We start from the raw sequence: 20,471 nt of genomic DNA on the forward strand, positions 1-20,471 counted from the left end.
GGAATGCCAGGGATTAACACTAACAGATCCATTTTACTTAGTTAGATTCCAACTGGACCGGCGTTTCCAATTAGTTAACAAGTGTGCCCGTCGCTTCTTTCCCTTAGAATAGCTGGTGCCCGTACTCTGGTCTCACTTAAAGCGCGCTCATTTTTGAACTGGTCCGGCCACACTGCGCAGCTGTAAACAAGATATAATTAATATAACTTCACATAAAAGTAGTATCATATATTACAATATGGGCAAGGTGCAGGGCAGGACGGCAACCAATTAACAATGGCTGTGTAAGTAGCACACCATGCACTTTCTTCCGCCTCTATCAAATTTAGCCGCATGTGCACAAAGGCAAGTACGTGCCGCCTTTACGAGATTTATATATCTCAGACGTGCCATTCAGACGGTAATTATCTAGTCCTCCCAGTGGTTTAACTGCCATTAGCGTTGCGTTGATAGTCCACAGCGGGGGGCGAATCACATGGCCTTTGAGCAATCCCACGGCGTCCAGTTTGGCTCTCCCTACATTGGAATCCTGAACAGTAGGGTGGGTCAACGTAAAAACATTGGAAGTTGTGAGGAACAATCTGAAAAAGGGATATAAAAAATACAATTAAATTTAAAATGTTTATGCAAAAAACAATTCGTAATTTTGTTATACTTTTCTACACCCTTGCAGTGACCATTATTATTTCTGTATTATTATAATAATTATAAAAACTCCACTTTTAAGCTCATAACTTTTCTTACAGACATCTGATTTTAAAGTGGCATACTTCAAAATGATCGTGGTTTGATTCCTTAAAAATTTGTGTTTTTAGTTTACTTTTTTTTTTTGGGTCGATTTTTCACCATTTTTTCACCTTTTCAAATTTAAAAAAAAATGGGTCTGCAGAAAAGTGACCTAAAACCTGCACTTCTTAGCCCATAACTTTTCTTACAGACATGCGATTTCAAAGTGGCATACTTTAAAATGATTGTTTTTTAATTCTCTAAAAAACTGTGTTTACAGTTTTTTTTTTTTGTTTTTGGTCGATTTTTCATCATTTTAAGCAATATAATTTTAGAAAAATGGGTCTGCAGAAAAGTGTCCAAAACCTGCACTTCTTAGCACATAACTTTTGTTACGGACATCCGTTTTCAAAGTTGCGTTCTTTAAAATGATTGTGGTTTCATTCTCTAAAAAACTGTGTTTACAGTTTTTTTTTTGTTTTGGGTCGATTTTTCATCATTTTAAGCAATATAACCCCTTTCCAAATTTTCGAAAAATGGGTCTGCAGAAAAGTGTCCAAAACCTGCACTTCTTAGCCCATAACTTTTGTTACGGACATCCGATTTCAAAGTGGCATACTTCAAAATGATCGTGGTTTGATTCCCTAAAAATCTTTGTTTTTAGTTTACTCTTTTTTTTGGGTCGATTTTTCATCATTTTAAGCAATGTAACCCCTTTCCAAATTTTCGAAAAATGGGTCTGCAGAAAAGTGTCCAAAACCTGCACTTCTTAGCCCATAACTTTTGTTACGGACATCCGATTTCAAAGTGGCATACTTCAAAATGATCGTGGTTTGATTCCCTAAAAATCTTTGTTTTTAGTTTACTCTTTTTTTTTTGGGTCGATTTTTCATCATTTTAAGCAATGTAACCCCTTTCCAAATTTTCGAAAAATGGGTCTGCAGAAAAGTGTCCAAAACCTGCACTTCTTAGCCCATAACTTTTGTTACGGACATCCGATTTCAAAGTGGCATACTTCAAAATGATCGTGGTTTGATTCCCTAAAAATCTTTGTTTTTAGTTTACTCTTTTTTTTTTGGGTCGATTTTTCGTCATTTAATTCTCTAAAAAACTGTGTTTCCAGTTTTTTTTTTTTAAATTATTGCTTAAAAAAATTGCTGAAAAATCGACCCAAAAACAAAAAAAAAACTGGAAACACAGATTTTTAGAGAATGAAACCACGATCATTTTGAAGTATGCCACTTTGAAATAGGATGTCTATAAGAAAAGTTATGCGCTAAGAAGTGCAGGTTTTAGGTCACTTTCCTGCAAGCCAATTTTTCTAAAATTTGCTTAAAATGATGAAAAATCGACCCAAAAAAAAAAAAAAACTGTAAACACAGTTTTTTAGAGAATTAAACCACAATCATTTTAAAGTATGCCACTTTGAAATCGGATGTCTGTAAGAAAAGTTATGGGCTGAGAAGTGCAGGTTTTAGGTCAGTTTTCTGCAAGCCCATTTTTCTAAAATTTGGAAAGGGGTTACATTGCTTAAAATGATGAAAAATCGACCCAAAACCAAAAAAAACTGGAAAAACCATTTTTTTAGAGAATGAATCCACAATCATTTTAAAGTATGCCACTTTGAAATCTGATGTCCGTAACAAAAGTTATGGGCTTAGAAGTGCAGGTTTTTGATCACTTTTCTGCAAGCCCATTTTTCTAAAATTTGGAAAGGGGTTACATTGCTTAAAATGATGAAAAATCGACCCAAAAAAAAAAAAAAAACTGTAAACACAGATTTTTAGAGTATGAAACCACAATCATTTTAAAGAACGCAACTTTGAAAACGGATGTCCGTAACAAAAGTTATGTGCTAAGAAGTGCAGGTTTTGGACACCTTTCTGCAGACCCATTTTTCTAAAATTTGGAAAGGGGTTATATTGCTTAAAATGATGAAAAATCGACCCAAAAAAAAAAAAAAAACCGGAAACACAGTTTTTAGAGAATAAAACCGCAATCATTTTAAAGTATGCCACTTTAAAATCGGATGTCTATAAGAAAAGTTATGGGCTAAGAAGTGCAGGTTTTAGGTCAGTTTTCTGCAAGCCCATTTTTCTAAAATTTGGAAAGGGGTTACATTGCTTAAAATGATGAAAAATCGACCCAAAAACAAAAAAAAAACTGGAAACACAGTTTTTAGAGAATGAAACCACAATCATTTTAAAGAATGCCACTTTGAAAACGGATGTCCGTAACAAAAGTTATGGGCTAAGAAGTGCAGGTTTTAGGTCACTTTTCTGCAAGCCCATTTTTCTAAAATTTGGAAAGGGGTTACATTGCTTAAAATAATGAAAAATCGACCCAAAAACAAAAAAAAAACTGGAAACACAGATTTTTAGAGAATCAAACCACGATTATTTTGAAGTATGCCACTTTGAAATCGGATGTCTATAAGAAAAGTTATGGGCTTAGAAGTGCAGGTTTCAGGTCACTTTTCTGCAAGCCCATTTTTCTAAAATTTGGTAACGCCTTTCCAAATTTTAGAAAAATTATTGCTTACAAAAATTGCTGAAAAATCGACAAAAAAAACAAAAAAACAAGAAAGCAAAGGTAACTTCGGGCGGAGCCGAAGTTGGTATACCCTTGCAGAATACTCTGTAAATTATATTCTCCAAAATTATTCATATGATGCATTCTTAATACTCATAAAAAATCCAACTTCCTAACTTTAAAAACTCCAAAGTTATGGCATTTCCAATCGTTCAGTTATATGGCAGCTATAGGATATAGTCGGCCGATCCTTATGAAATTTGATAGGTCGGATTGATTGGCAAAAAATAAAACGCATAGAAAATCCCAACTTCCTAACTTTACAAACACCAAAATTATGGCATTTCCGATCAATCAGTTATATGGCAGCTATAGGTTATAGTCGGCCGATCCCGGCCGTTCCGTCATATATACTGCGTGCAAAATTTCAATTCGATAGCTTTAAAACTAGTTCGCGTATAAACAGACAGACGGACAGACGGACATGGCTATATCAACTCAGGAGGTGATCCTGACCAAGAATATATATACTTTATAGGGTCGGAGATGTCTCCTTCACTGCGTTGCACACTTTTGACCAAAATTATAATACCCTCTGCAAGGGTATAAAAACTGGAAACACAGTTTTTTAGAGAATGAAACCACGATCATTTTGAAGTATGCCACTTTGAAATAGGATGTCTATAAGAAAAGTTATGCGCTAAGAAGTGCAGGTTTTAGGTCACTTTCCTGCAAGCCAATTTTTCTAAAATTTGCTTAAAATGATGAAAAATCGACCCAAAACAAAAAAAAAAACTGTAAACACAGTTTTTTAGAGAATTAAACCACAATCATTTTAAAGTATGCCACTTTGAAATCGGATGTCTGTAAGAAAAGTTATGGGCTGAGAAGTGCAGGTTTTAGGTCAGTTTTCTGCAAGCCCATTTTTCTAAAATTTGGAAAGGGGTTACATTGCTTAAAATGATGAAAAATCGACCCAAAACCAAAAAAAACTGGAAAAACCATTTTTTTAGAGAATGAATCCACAATCATTTTAAAGTATGCCACTTTGAAATCTGATGTCCGTAACAAAAGTTATGGGCTTAGAAGTGCAGGTTTTTGATCACTTTTCTGCAAGCCCATTTTTCTAAAATTTGGAAAGGGGTTACATTGCTTAAAATGATGAAAAATCGACCCAAAAACAAAAAAAAAACTGGAAACACAGTTTTTTAGAGAATGAAACCACAATCATTTTAAAGAACGCAACTTTGAAAACGGATGTCCGTAACAAAAGTTATGTGCTAAGAAGTGCAGGTTTTGGACACCTTTCTGCAGACCCATTTTTCTAAAATTTGGAAAGGGGTTATATTGCTTAAAATGATGAAAAATCGACCCAAAAACAAAAAAAAAACCGGAAACACAGTTTTTAGAGAATAAAACCGCAATCATTTTAAAGTATGCCACTTTAAAATCGGATGTCTATAAGAAAAGTTATGGGCTAAGAAGTGCAGGTTTTAGGTCAGTTTTCTGCAAGCCCATTTTTCTAAAATTTGGAAAGGGGTTACATTGCTTAAAATGATGAAAAATCGACCCAAAAAAAAAAAAAAAACTGGAAACACAGTTTTTAGAGAATGAAACCACAATCATTTTAAAGAATGCCACTTTGAAAACGGATGTCCGTAACAAAAGTTATGGGCTAAGAAGTGCAGGTTTTAGGTCACTTTTCTGCAAGCCCATTTTTCTAAAATTTGGAAAGGGGTTACATTGCTTAAAATAATGAAAAATCGACCCAAAAACAAAAAAAAAACTGGAAACACAGATTTTTAGAGAATCAAACCACGATTATTTTGAAGTATGCCACTTTGAAATCGGATGTCTATAAGAAAAGTTATGGGCTTAGAAGTGCAGGTTTCAGGTCACTTTTCTGCAAGCCCATTTTTCTAAAATTTGGTAACGCCTTTCCAAATTTTAGAAAAATTATTGCTTACAAAAATTGCTGAAAAATCGACAAAAAAACAAAAAAACAAGAAAGCAAAGGTAACTTCGGGCGGAGCCGAAGTTGGTATACCCTTGCAGAATACTCTGTAAATTATATTCTCCAAAATTATTCATATGATGCATTCTTAATACTCATAAAAAATCCAACTTCCTAACTTTAAAAACTCCAAAGTTATGGCATTTCCAATCGTTCAGTTATATGGCAGCTATAGGATATAGTCGGCCGATCCTTATGAAATTTGATAGGTCGGATTGATTGGCAAAAAATAAAACGCATAGAAAATCCCAACTTCCTAACTTTACAAACACCAAAATTATGGCATTTCCGATCAATCAGTTATATGGCAGCTATAGGTTATAGTCGGCCGATCCCGGCCGTTCCGTCATATATACTGCGTGCAAAATTTCAATTCGATAGCTTTAAAACTAGTTCGCGTATAAACAGACAGACGGACAGACGGACATGGCTATATCAACTCAGGAGGTGATCCTGACCAAGAATATATATACTTTATAGGGTCGGAGATGTCTCCTTCACTGCGTTGCACACTTTTGACCAAAATTATAATACCCTCTGCAAGGGTATAAAAACTGGAAACACAGTTTTTTAGAGAATGAAACCACGATCATTTTGAAGTATGCCACTTTGAAATAGGATGTCTATAAGAAAAGTTATGCGCTAAGAAGTGCAGGTTTTAGGTCACTTTCCTGCAAGCCAATTTTTCTAAAATTTGCTTAAAATGATGAAAAATCGACCCAAAACAAAAAAAAAAACTGTAAACACAGTTTTTTAGAGAATTAAACCACAATCATTTTAAAGTATGCCACTTTGAAATCGGATGTCTGTAAGAAAAGTTATGGGCTGAGAAGTGCAGGTTTTAGGTCAGTTTTCTGCAAGCCCATTTTTCTAAAATTTGGAAAGGGGTTACATTGCTTAAAATGATGAAAAATCGACCCAAAAACAAAAAAAAAAACTGGAAACACAGTTTTTTAGAGAATGAAACCACAATCATTTTAAAGAACGCAACTTTGAAAACGGATGTCCGTAACAAAAGTTATGTGCTAAGAAGTGCAGGTTTTGGACACCTTTCTGCAGACCCATTTTTCTAAAATTTGGAAAGGGGTTATATTGCTTAAAATGATGAAAAATCGACCCAAAAACAAAAAAAAAAACCGGAAACACAGTTTTTAGAGAATAAAACCGCAATCATTTTAAAGTATGCCACTTTAAAATCGGATGTCTATAAGAAAAGTTATGGGCTAAGAAGTGCAGGTTTTAGGTCAGTTTTCTGCAAGCCCATTTTTCTAAAATTTGGAAAGGGGTTACATTGCTTAAAATGATGAAAAATCGACCCAAAAACAAAAAAAAAACTGGAAACACAGTTTTTAGAGAATGAAACCACAATCATTTTAAAGAATGCCACTTTGAAAACGGATGTCCGTAACAAAAGTTATGGGCTAAGAAGTGCAGGTTTTAGGTCACTTTTCTGCAAGCCCATTTTTCTAAAATTTGGAAAGGGGTTACATTGCTTAAAATAATGAAAAATCGACCCAAAAACAAAAAAAAAACTGGAAACACAGATTTTTAGAGAATCAAACCACGATTATTTTGAAGTATGCCACTTTGAAATCGGATGTCTATAAGAAAAGTTATGGGCTTAGAAGTGCAGGTTTCAGGTCACTTTTCTGCAAGCCCATTTTTCTAAAATTTGGTAACGCCTTTCCAAATTTTAGAAAAATTATTGCTTACAAAAATTGCTGAAAAATCGACAAAAAAACAAAAAAACAAGAAAGCAAAAGGTAACTTCGGGCGGAGCCGAAGTTGGTATACCCTTGCAGAATACTCTGTAAATTATATTCTCCAAAATTATTCATATGATGCATTCTTAATACTCATAAAAAATCCAACTTCCTAACTTTAAAAACTCCAAAGTTATGGCATTTCCAATCGTTCAGTTATATGGCAGCTATAGGATATAGTCGGCCGATCCTTATGAAATTTGATAGGTCGGATTGATTGGCAAAAAATAAAACGCATAGAAAATCCCAACTTCCTAACTTTACAAACACCAAAATTATGGCATTTCCGATCAATCAGTTATATGGCAGCTATAGGTTATAGTCGGCCGATCCCGGCCGTTCCGTCATATATACTGCGTGCAAAATTTCAATTCGATAGCTTTAAAACTAGTTCGCGTATAAACAGACAGACGGACAGACGGACATGGCTATATCAACTCAGGAGGTGATCCTGACCAAGAATATATATACTTTATAGGGTCGGAGATGTCTCCTTCACTGCGTTGCACACTTTTGACCAAAATTATAATACCCTCTGCAAGGGTATAAAAACTGGAAACACAGTTTTTTAGAGAATGAAACCACGATCATTTTGAAGTATGCCACTTTGAAATAGGATGTCTATAAGAAAAGTTATGCGCTAAGAAGTGCAGGTTTTAGGTCACTTTCCTGCAAGCCAATTTTTCTAAAATTTGCTTAAAATGATGAAAAATCGACCCAAAAAAAAAAAAAAACTGTAAACACAGTTTTTTAGAGAATTAAACCACAATCATTTTAAAGTATGCCACTTTGAAATCGGATGTCTGTAAGAAAAGTTATGGGCTGAGAAGTGCAGGTTTTAGGTCAGTTTTCTGCAAGCCCATTTTTCTAAAATTTGGAAAGGGGTTACATTGCTTAAAATGATGAAAAATCGACCCAAAACCAAAAAAAACTGGAAAAACCATTTTTTTTAGAGAATGAATCCACAATCATTTTAAAGTATGCCACTTTGAAATCTGATGTCCGTAACAAAAGTTATGGGCTTAGAAGTGCAGGTTTTTGATCACTTTTCTGCAAGCCCATTTTTCTAAAATTTGGAAAGGGGTTACATTGCTTAAAATGATGAAAAATCGACCCAAAAACAAAAAAAAAAAACTGGAAACACAGTTTTTTAGAGAATGAAACCACAATCATTTTAAAGAACGCAACTTTGAAAACGGATGTCCGTAACAAAAGTTATGTGCTAAGAAGTGCAGGTTTTGGACACCTTTCTGCAGACCCATTTTTCTAAAATTTGGAAAGGGGTTATATTGCTTAAAATGATGAAAAATCGACCCAAAAAAAAAAAAAAACCGGAAACACAGTTTTTAGAGAATAAAACCGCAATCATTTTAAAGTATGCCACTTTAAAATCGGATGTCTATAAGAAAAGTTATGGGCTAAGAAGTGCAGGTTTTAGGTCAGTTTTCTGCAAGCCCATTTTTCTAAAATTTGGAAAGGGGTTACATTGCTTAAAATGATGAAAAATCGACCCAAAAACAAAAAAAAACTGGAAACACAGTTTTTAGAGAATGAAACCACAATCATTTTAAAGAATGCCACTTTGAAAACGGATGTCCGTAACAAAAGTTATGGGCTAAGAAGTGCAGGTTTTAGGTCACTTTTCTGCAAGCCCATTTTTCTAAAATTTGGAAAGGGGTTACATTGCTTAAAATAATGAAAAATCGACCCAAAAACAAAAAAAACAAGAAAGAAAAGCTAACTTCGGGCGGAGCCGAAGTTGATATACCCTTGCAGAATATTCTGTAAATTATATTCTCCAAAATTATTCATATGATGCAATCTTAATACTCATAAAAAATCCCAACTTCCTAACTTTAAAAACACCAAAGTTATGGCATTTCCAATCGTTCAGTTATATGGCAGCTATAGGATATAGTCGGCCGATCCTTATGAAATTTGATAGGTTGGATTGATTGGTTAAAAATAGAACCCATAGAAAATCCCAACTTCCTAACTTAACAAAAACCAAAGTTGTGGCATTTCCGATCAATCAGTTATATGGTGGCTATAGGATATAGTCGGCCGATCCTTATGAAATTTGGTAGTTCGGATTGATAGGCCAAATATAACACCCATAGAAAATCCCAACTTCCTAACTTCACAAACACCAAAGTTATGGCATTTCCGATCAATCAGTTATATGGCAGCTATAGGATATAGTCGGCCGATCTTTATGAAATTTGGTAGGTCGGATTGATTGGCCAAATATAAAACCCATATAAAATTCCAACTTCCTAACTTAACAAACAGCAGAGTTATGGCATTTCCGATCAATCAGTTATATGGCAGCTATAGGATATAGTCGGCCGATCCCGGCCGTTCCGACTTATATACTGCGTGCAAAGGAAAGAAGGGTGTGTGCAAAGTTTCAATTCGATATCTTTAAAACTGAGAGACTAGTTCGCGTAGAAACAGACAGACGGACAGACAGACGGACAGACGGACAGACGGACAGACGGACAGACGGACAGACGGACAGACGGACATGGCTATATCAACTCAGGAGGTGATCCTGATCAAGAATATATATACTTTATAGGGTCGGAGATGTCTCCTTCACTGCGTTGCACACTTTTGACCAAAATTATAATACCCTCTGCAAGGGTATAAAAACTGGAAACACAGATTTTTAGAGAATCAAACCACGATTATTTTGAAGTATGCCACTTTGAAATCGGATGTCTATAAGAAAAGTTATGGGCTTAGAAGTGCAGGTTTCAGGTCACTTTTCTGCAAGCCCATTTTTCTAAAATTTGGTAACGCCTTTCCAAATTTTAGAAAAATTATTGCTTACAAAAATTGCTGAAAAATCGACAAAAAAACAAAAAAACAAGAAAGCAAAGGTAACTTCGGGCGGAGCCGAAGTTGGTATACCCTTGCAGAATACTCTGTAAATTATATTCTCCAAAATTATTCATATGATGCATTCTTAATACTCATAAAAAATCCAACTTCCTAACTTTAAAAACTCCAAAGTTATGGCATTTCCAATCGTTCAGTTATATGGCAGCTATAGGATATAGTCGGCCGATCCTTATGAAATTTGATAGGTCGGATTGATTGGCAAAAAATAAAACGCATAGAAAATCCCAACTTCCTAACTTTACAAACACCAAAATTATGGCATTTCCGATCAATCAGTTATATGGCAGCTATAGGTTATAGTCGGCCGATCCCGGCCGTTCCGTCATATATACTGCGTGCAAAATTTCAATTCGATAGCTTTAAAACTAGTTCGCGTATAAACAGACAGACGGACAGACGGACATGGCTATATCAACTCAGGAGGTGATCCTGACCAAGAATATATATACTTTATAGGGTCGGAGATGTCTCCTTCACTGCGTTGCACACTTTTGACCAAAATTATAATACCCTCTGCAAGGGTATAAAAACTGGAAACACAGTTTTTTAGAGAATGAAACCACGATCATTTTGAAGTATGCCACTTTGAAATAGGATGTCTATAAGAAAAGTTATGGGCTAAGAAGTGCAGGTTTTAGGTCAGTTTTCTGCAAGCCCATTTTTCTAAAATTTATAGACATCCTATTTCAAAGTGGCATACCTCAAAATGATCGTGGTTTAATTCCCTAAAAATCTGCGTTTTTAGTTTACTTTTTTTTGGGTCGATTTTTCGTAATTTTAAATGATGTAACCCCTTTCCAAATTTTACAAAAATGGGTCTGCAGAAAAGTGTCCAAAGAAAAGTAAGCCCATAACTTTTGTTACGGACATTCGATTTCAAAGTGGCATACTTTAAAATGATTGTGGTTTCATTATCTAAAAAACTGTGTTTTCAGTTTTTTTTTTGTTTTTGGGTCGATTTTTCATCTCTTTAACCAATGTAACCCCTTTCCAAATTGTATAAAAATGGCTTGTTTTTTATTTGTATACTACTACAAAACCCTAATGGGATAATCTTTCATTACTTTTAAATAGTTTAGAAGGTCTTTTTTTTTAAAATATTAACAGGGTCTGATAGAACTAGGTTGGAACCGAAACTGGCAAGTGTCATTAACCATAGACGGGCATTGACGAAATGGGACTGAAGACAGTGATGCAGATAATGTACCTGACATATGTAAGAAGGGATTTGAACTCAAAATACCGGAGGCACTTCCCAAAGAATTTAGATAACAGTTTTGATACCCAGATCAAATTAACTTTTATGGTAAACATATAGCTTTCATATGCTACGTGTGCAAAAAAATAAAAAAAGTTCAATAAACAAGTACTAAACATATCCAAGATACACCATGTACTTTGCAGATAACAAAATATCAGCATTTAACAACAAGTACTGCAACGTGCTAAAAGAACTGGCATTTTCCAATTAATTATAAACAAGTTGACACAAAATTAACGAGAAGGGTTACTCAGCGCGGTTTTTCCACTCGGGGAGTTATGGAAACCACAATCAAAACGCTGTTTTTCTTTGTGTTCTAGATCCGCCGTTGCTGATTCAACTTTGCCGGCATTAACTGTGGCACAGTGGACACTGGCAACAGGTGGATGGGTCGCCGAGTGCATTGGTCTGTAACGTGACGAAGGCCGAGCCATGTCTTACTTTCAATATTACTTCTTGTTGCTGGCCATTCCAAATTAATGCCGGCAAGGGGTGTGGTAGTTGGTGTAAAGGAGGTGGAAGAGATTGCTTGGCTGTGAAGTGCGGCGACGGCAAGGTCGAGACGTTTTTGTTAGTAAAACGCACAGACGTTTGTCTTGGGGAGTGGAGCACACACTCGAATGCTCGGAGAGGCATACAACTGCGGTCGGAACTATAATTCTAGTGATCTGGAATGCTGTCTCAAATTGTATTGAACTGAATGGCAATGCACTGTTAAAATCCAATCCGACTATCTTTGCAGTGGCCTAAGCTATCTTAAACATTGAACCTTTTTTTTTATGAACTAACAATACTTCTAGTTGTAAGATTTGATTATCAGCCCACTTTAGAGTGGATTTGAATAAGTAGTATGACAGACAACTATAAATAAGTATTGGAATCTGGGCGTTAAGATAACAGAGCGCACTAATCGGTCCTACTATCTTGACCGCCCCTGTGCGCACACCTGATAGGAAGGCACAAAGCTTCCAGTTCCAGTCGAGTCCAGCGACGAAGTTGCGCGCCATACGCGGTTGGCAGTTCACGCGCGTCAGACGTGCTTGCTCTCGCTCTTGCTCTCTTCCTTGCTCCGTCGCCCCCGCATTTGGTCCATTTATCCCAACAGACCTGTTGCACGCTCTCTCGTTCCACGCGATTCCAGTTGTTTTGTTTTTGTTATTGTTATTCCAGCAGTGAGAGTGGTGAGTGCAACGGGGAATTCGCAGATAAACAATGTGCGTATTCTGCAAAAACAGCATCTCAAAAAATTTGAGGAATTCGTTCAGAAATATCCACTGACGGATGAGTCAGCCAGTTGAAAAATTAATACAAAAAAACTGATTAACGCTTGTGAAAATAACTAACTGATGGCGGGTATTAGTGCGTTGATTAATTGTTAATAAGTGGAAAAACAAACTTTTAAACTTTCAGGTGGCAACCCTATCGAGCAGCTCTAAACTTCGCCTACACGCAAAGTAGTATCAGAAACATCCAAAGGATATTCAAGCTTCAGCCCAGGTAAACGTTGTGTGGTTGTCCTGCATCTAAAAAATAAATTTAAAAATAAATTTAAAAATTCCGAAACGGATTTTAAACAGACAAACTTGCAGAGGACTCAACGCACAGTCATATTTGAATTATTTGCACAACCGCCGCCTACACACAATGGGTTCCATCAACTGCAAGGAGTACAACACCACGGGAAGTACCCCCAAGAAAGAAAAATCTACAGGTAATTAAATTTTTGCTAACAGGGGTTAACTTTTAAGACGTTCAATTTCGAGTTGCAGAAATATACATGTTTTCGTTGTGAAATTGTTTTTGTTTTTATGTGAACTAAACTATTTCTATAATCTGCGGTCTGCAGTTATTTTTTCCTAGAAATGTTAAAAATGTTTGCTACTAAACTTAATTTTTCTATAGTAAGATAAAACCCGTTTCCAAAATGCTTCAAATTGATAGTCTGATTGTACCCAAGTTTGGTTTACAGATGTCCTTGAATTTGAATATTACCACTTTTTGGTAATTTGGAAAAGATTAATTCTACATGCGTTTAGTAGTTCCACAGTAGTCTTATCTGAATCCCATGTCCCTCTGGCCGTAATTTGAAAAATGTGGTCATGTCGTAGATGATCCGATATTCAACATTGCTGTGTTCCTTTTACAAATCAAATGAGGCCAAGTGGTTGGGAATTGTGGTTAAGAGAATGGGAATGACCCGCTTTTAGAGGGGTGTTGTTGGGGAGGGGTGCTGAGATAATTGTCTCAGCGGCATAAGTCCAAGATTTAGAAAGAAAAAGAGAAATAGGCGCGGACAGCGGGAGCGCGAAACGTGATTGCTTTACTGCTGCGTCATTGCCACAGCAGTTACCAGTTAATACTTATTGCGATGTAAAGACTGCTGAAGACTGAGTAACAATATTCATCTGTAATTATTGTCCAGGTCTGTTGAAAAGTAACTACTAAACTAAGTCTCAAGTTAAACAAGTCTAACATAGTCCATTTCAGGTATTAAATTCTAGTATGTAAGACATAGTATATATGTATTCTTCTGAATTCTGGAACACGGAACCAAATTGACCAAATCGAATTGGCAAAATCGATTTTAACAATTTTACATAACAAAAATATTTGAACATGAAATTCTAAATGATGTACATATGTAGTCTACTGGACTGTATAATTTCAGTTTTAAATGGCCTTGTAATTAAAAGTCATTTATAGATTTGGAAGGAAGTTTTAAAGTAGCTCACCTGTGGGTCACATTACACTGGTTCAACTACTGTTCTCCGTGTGTTTCCGATAATCGATATTCACTGTAGGGGCAGCTGTTGTTAGTCACCGCTATCGCAGTTTCGCCTATGCCTCTTCCTCAGCCTATTGCCTTGCTCTTCGTTCTCTTGGGCTCTTTGTAGAGCTGCCAGTTCGCTTAAATTGACGGCTCCGGTGGCGGTCTCCAGTTCATTACTCCGTCAACTGGCAGTGCACAAGCTTCGAGCTCTTAAAATTAGTCCAAATACTCCCTTATCCTTTGCCGGTAATACCTGAAATTCGTGAGTATAATTATTTTGGTGAAACTTGTTCTCATGCAATTATTATTATTATTGGTCTTGCTTTTGACTCACTTGAATTGTACGAGGCCAACCGGTTTTATTTATTTATGTCCAAGTGTGTGTGAGAAACCCAACTGTGGTATTCATATGGCGAATCATAGCTAATTAAAAGAGGTTAGAAACAAACAGTGCAGGGCCGACGTATGAGTAACATATACTGGATGAAGAGCAATACTCTTAAAATAGAGTAGGCTGGCAGTAAAGAAATCATAAAGTTTAGATTTCCAAATATATTAAATGTTAAAACCTGTTCTTTTTTAAATAAATGCGCTGACAAACAGTTATTAAAACGCAGTAATTTGAAACCAACGGGAATATTCACAAAAACAAAAGGTAAAATGTATTTTTACTGGCCAATTACAGGTATTGATTCTGGCTGCATAACAATGTGTGGCGATTAGAACCATTTTTGGTAGTAATTAATTTTGAAACCATCTTGAACCCAGAAGCAGTCAGTTTTTATTTTATTAAATATTCAATAGGTTTACTTTTTATGGTTGTATTTTTAAATAAGTTCGTTATTTAAAGGAATATATTATAAATTAAAGTATTAATTTTGCCCATCATGAAAGCATACTTTTCGTTCTCACTGTGTGTGAATATGAGATGACTTGCTATTCTTGCAGTTCAGCACACTCGTATCATGACGATAGGTGAAATGTTTGAGCCCCGAGTAGTTTCCTGTTCGTCAGGAAAAAGCCCCATCATTGAAGCTCAATCATAGTTTTATCAGCGATATCATATGCATACATCATAAAGCAAGTCACTTAAGATAGGGGCGTGTAGGCATAACAGCCATATCAGAACCGACAAACACCGAGTGGAACACAGGTTAACAGGTGTTACGCTTACGGTTTATAGTTTCCCCTATCATCTGATGACGTAGCAAGGCTTTTTATTTGGTTATTTTAAGTTGTTGCGACATTGTAGGTCAAATGAGTCAATCGTTTCGAGCTTGTCTCTAAGACACACAGATTGTATTAGTATTTGTAGTTTAACACTTTAAGAAAGAATAAGAAATTTAATGATGACTTTTATTATTTTTTTCTCATTAACTTCATTTAATAGGGGTTTTGTTTCAAATTAACCAACTTGTTTTAAATAGCTACTATGTACGGTCATTACTATAAAACAGCCGACTCATCATCCGACCTCAACAATTTATGGGTGCGGCTTTACTGGAGTGATCTTTTAAATACTACAGCTTCTATTTGTCAGTACAAATTGATTAAGTTTGATCCTCAGTTTGACGATTTATAATCAGGTAGATTTGTCTTTGTACTTGCTGCCGGATTTGAATGAAAACTTTCCTTAGGTATCGATTATTCTTATACTTCTATTTAAAGCCTAATTGATTCTATTCTTGTTCGAGCCCTTCGTGGCCGCCAGGAGTTCTAGTCGGGTAATGGCATTGTCCAGAAACCTGCGCTGCTCCTGCAGCTGTGGCAGGAGCTCCTCGGCGCTGAGTGGGTGGACGGGCTTGGCCGTGGCCAAACCCGATCCAGCTGATTTCTCCGATTCAGCCCAACGGCTCCGTAGGCTTGCTACTCCCACGGAAGGCCTGAGCATGTCCAGCACTCGTTTGATGATCGAGGGACTGGAGCCCTGCTGCTGGTCCTGCTGGTGGTCCTGGTGGTGGCTATGTTGCTGGTCACCGGCCACACTGCCCTGCGGAAACTCTGGCATGGTGAGCAGGGGTCCCCAGAGGAAGGAACCCAATCCGGAGGGCGCCGACGGAGCTATTTCGGATGCGTGGCCCTCAAGCTGCTTTTCTTGGGAGGCAAACCGTCCATCCAGCAGTTCAAGTTGGCGTTTCAAATCGTCCAGTTTGTGCTGCAGGTGCTCAAAGTCAGCGGTCAGATTTATGGCCAGCCTTTGTGTGGTCGCGCCCTTGGCGATATCCTCCAGGCTCTCTATTTGTTGACCCAGTTTGTGATCTCGCAGCTGCAGGTCGTCCAGCAGGAGTTGGTTCTCCGCTCGAGGCGGTTGCTCGAGAAAAAGACGGGCGATCTCCGCCTGCAAAAGCTGTTTGTGGGTGCGCAGCGAACTGAGCTCCAGCTCCTGCACATTGCTGAGATGGGAGTGGGCCAGGACTGGCACCAGGACCATTAGCAGGCCCAGAAAGACTTCCGAACGCGAGCGAGGCATTTTCTTGACTAATCTTTGATTCTACCTGCGCAGCAAGCGGCGCCCCACTTTCCCTTGAACCCTAAACCTAAACCTAATGAAAAACAGGAAAATTTTCGTGTGCCCACACATCTACACATTCTCGTTATCTGTATCTTCATCGCCGTTTCTCTTTGCTTCTCTCTTTGCATGATGGCCTCGCCAGGTGGTGCCGTCGGTTCGTATCAGTCCAAGTGCAGCACCCAGAGTCCCAGTACAACCATGTCGACGGAAGCCTCTTCGCCGGACTCGGAGTACACCAGTGCCGTCCGCGTGGACTGCAATGTGGCGGATCTGAAGGAGAACGAGATGAAGCAGGTGGACTTCGATGAGGACACCCGCGTGCTGCTGGTGAAGCAGAACGATCGCCTGCTGGCCGTAGGAGCCAAGTGCAGCCACTATGGTGCTCCGCTCCAGACTGGAGCCCTGGGCTTGGGTCGAGTCCGCTGTCCCTGGCACGGCGCCTGCTTCAATCTGGAGACCGGCGACATTGAGGACTTCCCCGGCATGGACTCCATTCCCTGCTATCGCGTGGAGGTGGGCACCAAGGGACAGGTCATGCTCCGGGCCAAGCGATCCGACCTGGCCAAGGACAGGCGACTCAAGAACATGGTCAAACGCAAGCCCGACGATCAGAGGGTGTTCATCGTGGTCGGCGGCGGTCCTTCAGGCGCTTTGGCCGTGGAAACCATCCGCCAGGAGGGCTTCACCGGGCGCCTCATCTTCGTGTGCCGCGAGGACTATCTGCCCTACGACCGCGTCAAGATCTCCAAGGCCATGAGCCTGGGTATTGAGCAGCTGCGATTCCGCGACGAGGACTTCTACAAGGAATACGACATCGAGCTGTGGCAGGGAGTGGCCGCCGAGAAGCTGGACTCCGCCCAGAAGGAGCTGCACTGCAGCAACGGCTATGTGGTGAAGTACGATAAAATCTACCTGGCCACCGGCTGCTCCGCCTTCCGGCCGCCCATTCCCGGGGTCGACTTGGAGAACGTGCGCACCGTTCGCGAGTTGGCGGACACCAAGGCCATAAACGCCTTTATCACTCCCGAGACCCGCGTCGTCTGTCTGGGCTCCAGCTTCATCGCCCTGGAGGCAGCCGCTGGCCTGGTATCCAAGGTGCAGAGCGTCACGGTGGTGGCTCGCGAAAATGTCCCGCTGAAGGCCGCTTTCGGCCCCGAGATTGGCCAAAGGATGCTCCAGCTGTTCGAGGATAACAAGGTGATCATGCGCATGCAGAGCGGCATCACCGACATCATTGGCAACGAGGAGGGCAAGGTGACCGAGGTGGAGCTGGTGGATGGCACACGTCTACCCTGCGACCTGCTCATCCTGGGCACGGGCTCCAAGCTCAACACCCAGTTCCTGGCCAAGTCGGGCGTTAAGGTCAACCGCAACGGGTCCGTGGACGTCACCGACTTCCTGGAGTCCAATGTGCCCGATGTGTACGTGGGCGGCGACATAGCCAACGCCCACATCCACGGCCTGGCCCACGATCGCGTGAACATCGGCCACTACCAGCTGGCCCAGTACCACGGACGTGTGGCGGCCATCAACATGTGCGGCGGGGCCAAGAAGCTGGAGGCCGTGCCCTTCTTCTTCACCCTGATCTTCGGCAAGGGCTTGCGGTATGCGGGCCACGGCTCCTACAAGGAAGTCATCATCGACGGCAGCTTGGACGACTTCAAGTTCGTGGCCTACTTCATCAACGAGGCGGACACGGTGACGGCGGTGGCCTCGTGCGGTCGGGATCCGATCGTGGCCCAGTTCGCGGAGCTCATCTCGCAGGGAAAATGCCTCGGACGCGGCCAGGTCACCGATCCCGCTACTCGTGAGGACTGGGTCAAGAAGCTCGGCGAACCGCTGCCCCAAGTTCGCTAAATAATCAGCTATTTGTGTATTGTCGCTAAGATTTGTTGTTATTTATGTCATGCAATCGTTGGGTATTCATTATATACTCGTATGCAAAGAAGCACTTAGGAACTTATCTGTGTATATTGATAATTGTAGTTCGGGGGAACTTCCTTGAGTTCCTGCCGCGGATGCCGCTTTTGGCCCCAGAGATCAAAGATGTAAGCTTTTTCTCCCTTGCCACACAATGTATTTTTTTTGAGTCATATTGAATTATTTTTGCTAAATAAAGTGTTTTAACGATGTCGTTATTTAAGATTGCCTTTGTTTTTGTTTTAATACAAACTCCTTTGATGTTTGTAAAGCGTAATGGTTTATCATTTCAAACTTATTGTCTTTGGTAATTGCAATATTTATGCACGCACTGGATTTTTCGGATATATTTATTTTTATATTTAGCATCAGCCTTGCTTCACCTGTTAAAAGACGAACTGGGATTGCCAGATTCCATTCAAACTAGTTTCCAACTGCCCACTTGCTCCCTTCCCTACTCAACCTAACTGAAACATTCGCGTTGATAATCGAAATTCCAAGTTAAGCGCACCACCCATCCTATCGATGGCCTCCCCAGGTCGGAATCCCCAGCGATCCCTGCACTCGTGGCGTCTGCTGAACGAGAGCCTCAAATTGTTCACCTCAAAACTAAGCAGGAACCAGCACATGGTGGGTATGGTTTTGGTGGAGTATATTGACTTACCCCTTTTCCGGCGGGCAGATCCCGGGTCGTCGAGTACTCAGCTTGGAAGAGGGACGCAACCTGAACGATTCACTGGGCCAGTGCATGGCCGGCGTGTCTTTGATAGCCAGTTTGGTGCGCACTCGTCATTTGCGGCTGGACGTTGACCGGATGCTGCTGATCGTGGAGCAGGGACAACTGAACGGACAGCTTGAGATCCGGGAGGAACGACTCCGGGTGACGCAGTGCGAGCTGAGATGCAAGCGGCAGGAGCTCTTCCACCAAATGATCGCCTCGGCTAGGATGGGCCAGAGACTGGCGAAGGCCAAGGAGCGCAACCAGGAGCTGGAGGACCTGAACCACAAGCTGGAAGATCAGGTTAGTGAGCTTTTGTTAAGTTGCTGTTTGCAGTAAGGGCAATCCTACCTTAGACGCTGGAGAAATCGGAGCTCTTCGAGTCGCGGTGTGTGATGCTGTGCGCCCGGGCCTTCGACCTCAGCCAGGAGCTGATCCAGACCAGGATGCGGATCAACGACTTTGAGAACGCCTGCACGCATCTGCGGAGGTAATGCATTGTTGGCGGGCGTCTCAAACACTTTTTGAATCCACCTCTTTCGCAGGCGCATTCTGGAGCTGAAGCTGCGACGCGTCCAACGCCGACGGCTGCTCAGCCAGCAGGTGCTGCGACTGCGGCTGGCCCAGGAGCAGCAGGTGCACCCCATCCTGATGCGGCTCTGGCACTGCCTCCGCTTCCTGTGGAACTGTGTGGACTGCCTGGCGCAGGTGTCCCTGTTCCGCACGAGCCGTCCGAACGGCAAGGTGGAGAGCACAATGGACGCCATCGTGGCGGGCTTCTAATTTCCGATTTGTCCCGATTTGTCTTAATTTGTTCTGATTTGTCTTCTCGCGCGCTAGTGGCTAAAATGTGACCAGCTTCCAGCAGATTTGGTATTTTGAACAGTGTTTGTTAACGTATCTACGTTTATAATAAAATACCAATGGTGGAGAAAAATCGATTTTATCGGCGGGAAATATCAAAATTTAAAAAAAAAATAGTTTTATAAAACATAAGCATTGAGTTTTCTTGATCTATAATGGAGTTGTTGTTGTCGGTAACCTAAGTTTAATTGATGTGAATATAAAATAAAACTATGGGTGAACTATGATGAGATCTATTTAATGCCAGAAAACATTTATTTGTTTTCTGTATTTGTATTTTTAAACTTTCCTTAATTTGTACATAATATATTTATATCCCCAGAAAGAAAGATAGTGAGCATTTCGTTTTCACTTTTCTGGCCATAATATGTTGCGAATCGCATTAAATTATATAGAATAAATTAGAAAGATTTAAAAACTAATCGTATCTTTTTTTTTTAAAGCAACCAATATTTGAAGTGCTCAGTAAGCCGTGATTAATTTA

General features: G+C 39.8%; 3 protein-coding genes across 10 annotated transcripts; 2 read left to right on the forward strand and 1 right to left on the reverse strand.

Moving 5' to 3' along the window:
* The first annotated feature begins 162 nt into the window (after window positions 1-162).
* Window positions 163-18,628, forward strand: LOC108041904 (apoptosis-inducing factor 3). Of its 8 annotated transcripts, none has more exons than XM_044460830.1 (4): window positions 163-284; window positions 12,614-12,700; window positions 12,781-12,914; window positions 16,628-18,628. In XM_044460830.1, the coding sequence occupies exons 1-4, from the start codon at window positions 277-279 to the stop codon at window positions 18,340-18,342; spliced, it is 1,944 nt and encodes a 647-aa protein (XP_044316765.1). In that variant the 5' UTR covers window positions 163-276; the 3' UTR covers window positions 18,343-18,628. The 8 variants fall into 8 exon arrangements, with proteins under 8 accessions (XP_044316765.1, XP_044316766.1, XP_016975450.1 ...); XM_044460831.1 differs by having other exon boundaries at window positions 12,793-12,914; XM_017119961.2 differs by lacking the exon at window positions 163-284 and adding an exon at window positions 12,203-12,384.
* Window positions 14,635-16,466, reverse strand: LOC108041907. The gene has a single exon (XM_017119968.2). It carries the CDS (start codon window positions 16,441-16,443, stop codon window positions 15,643-15,645), a length of 801 nt encoding a protein of 266 aa, XP_016975457.1. The 5' UTR covers window positions 16,444-16,466; the 3' UTR covers window positions 14,635-15,642.
* Window positions 18,629-18,776: 148 nt separating the features above from the next.
* LOC108041905 lies at window positions 18,777-20,042 on the forward strand. The gene is made up of 4 exons (XM_017119967.2): window positions 18,777-19,035; window positions 19,088-19,426; window positions 19,480-19,613; window positions 19,669-20,042. The coding sequence occupies exons 1-4, from the start codon at window positions 18,931-18,933 to the stop codon at window positions 19,904-19,906; spliced, it is 816 nt and encodes a 271-aa protein (XP_016975456.1). The 5' UTR covers window positions 18,777-18,930; the 3' UTR covers window positions 19,907-20,042.
* Window positions 20,043-20,471: the final 429 nt, after the last annotated feature.

This window comes from Drosophila rhopaloa, unplaced genomic scaffold (genome assembly GCF_018152115.1).
Source record: "Drosophila rhopaloa isolate 14029-0021.01 unplaced genomic scaffold, ASM1815211v1 contig_3, whole genome shotgun sequence".
In the NCBI taxonomy this organism is placed as follows: domain Eukaryota; kingdom Metazoa; phylum Arthropoda; class Insecta; order Diptera; family Drosophilidae; genus Drosophila; species Drosophila rhopaloa.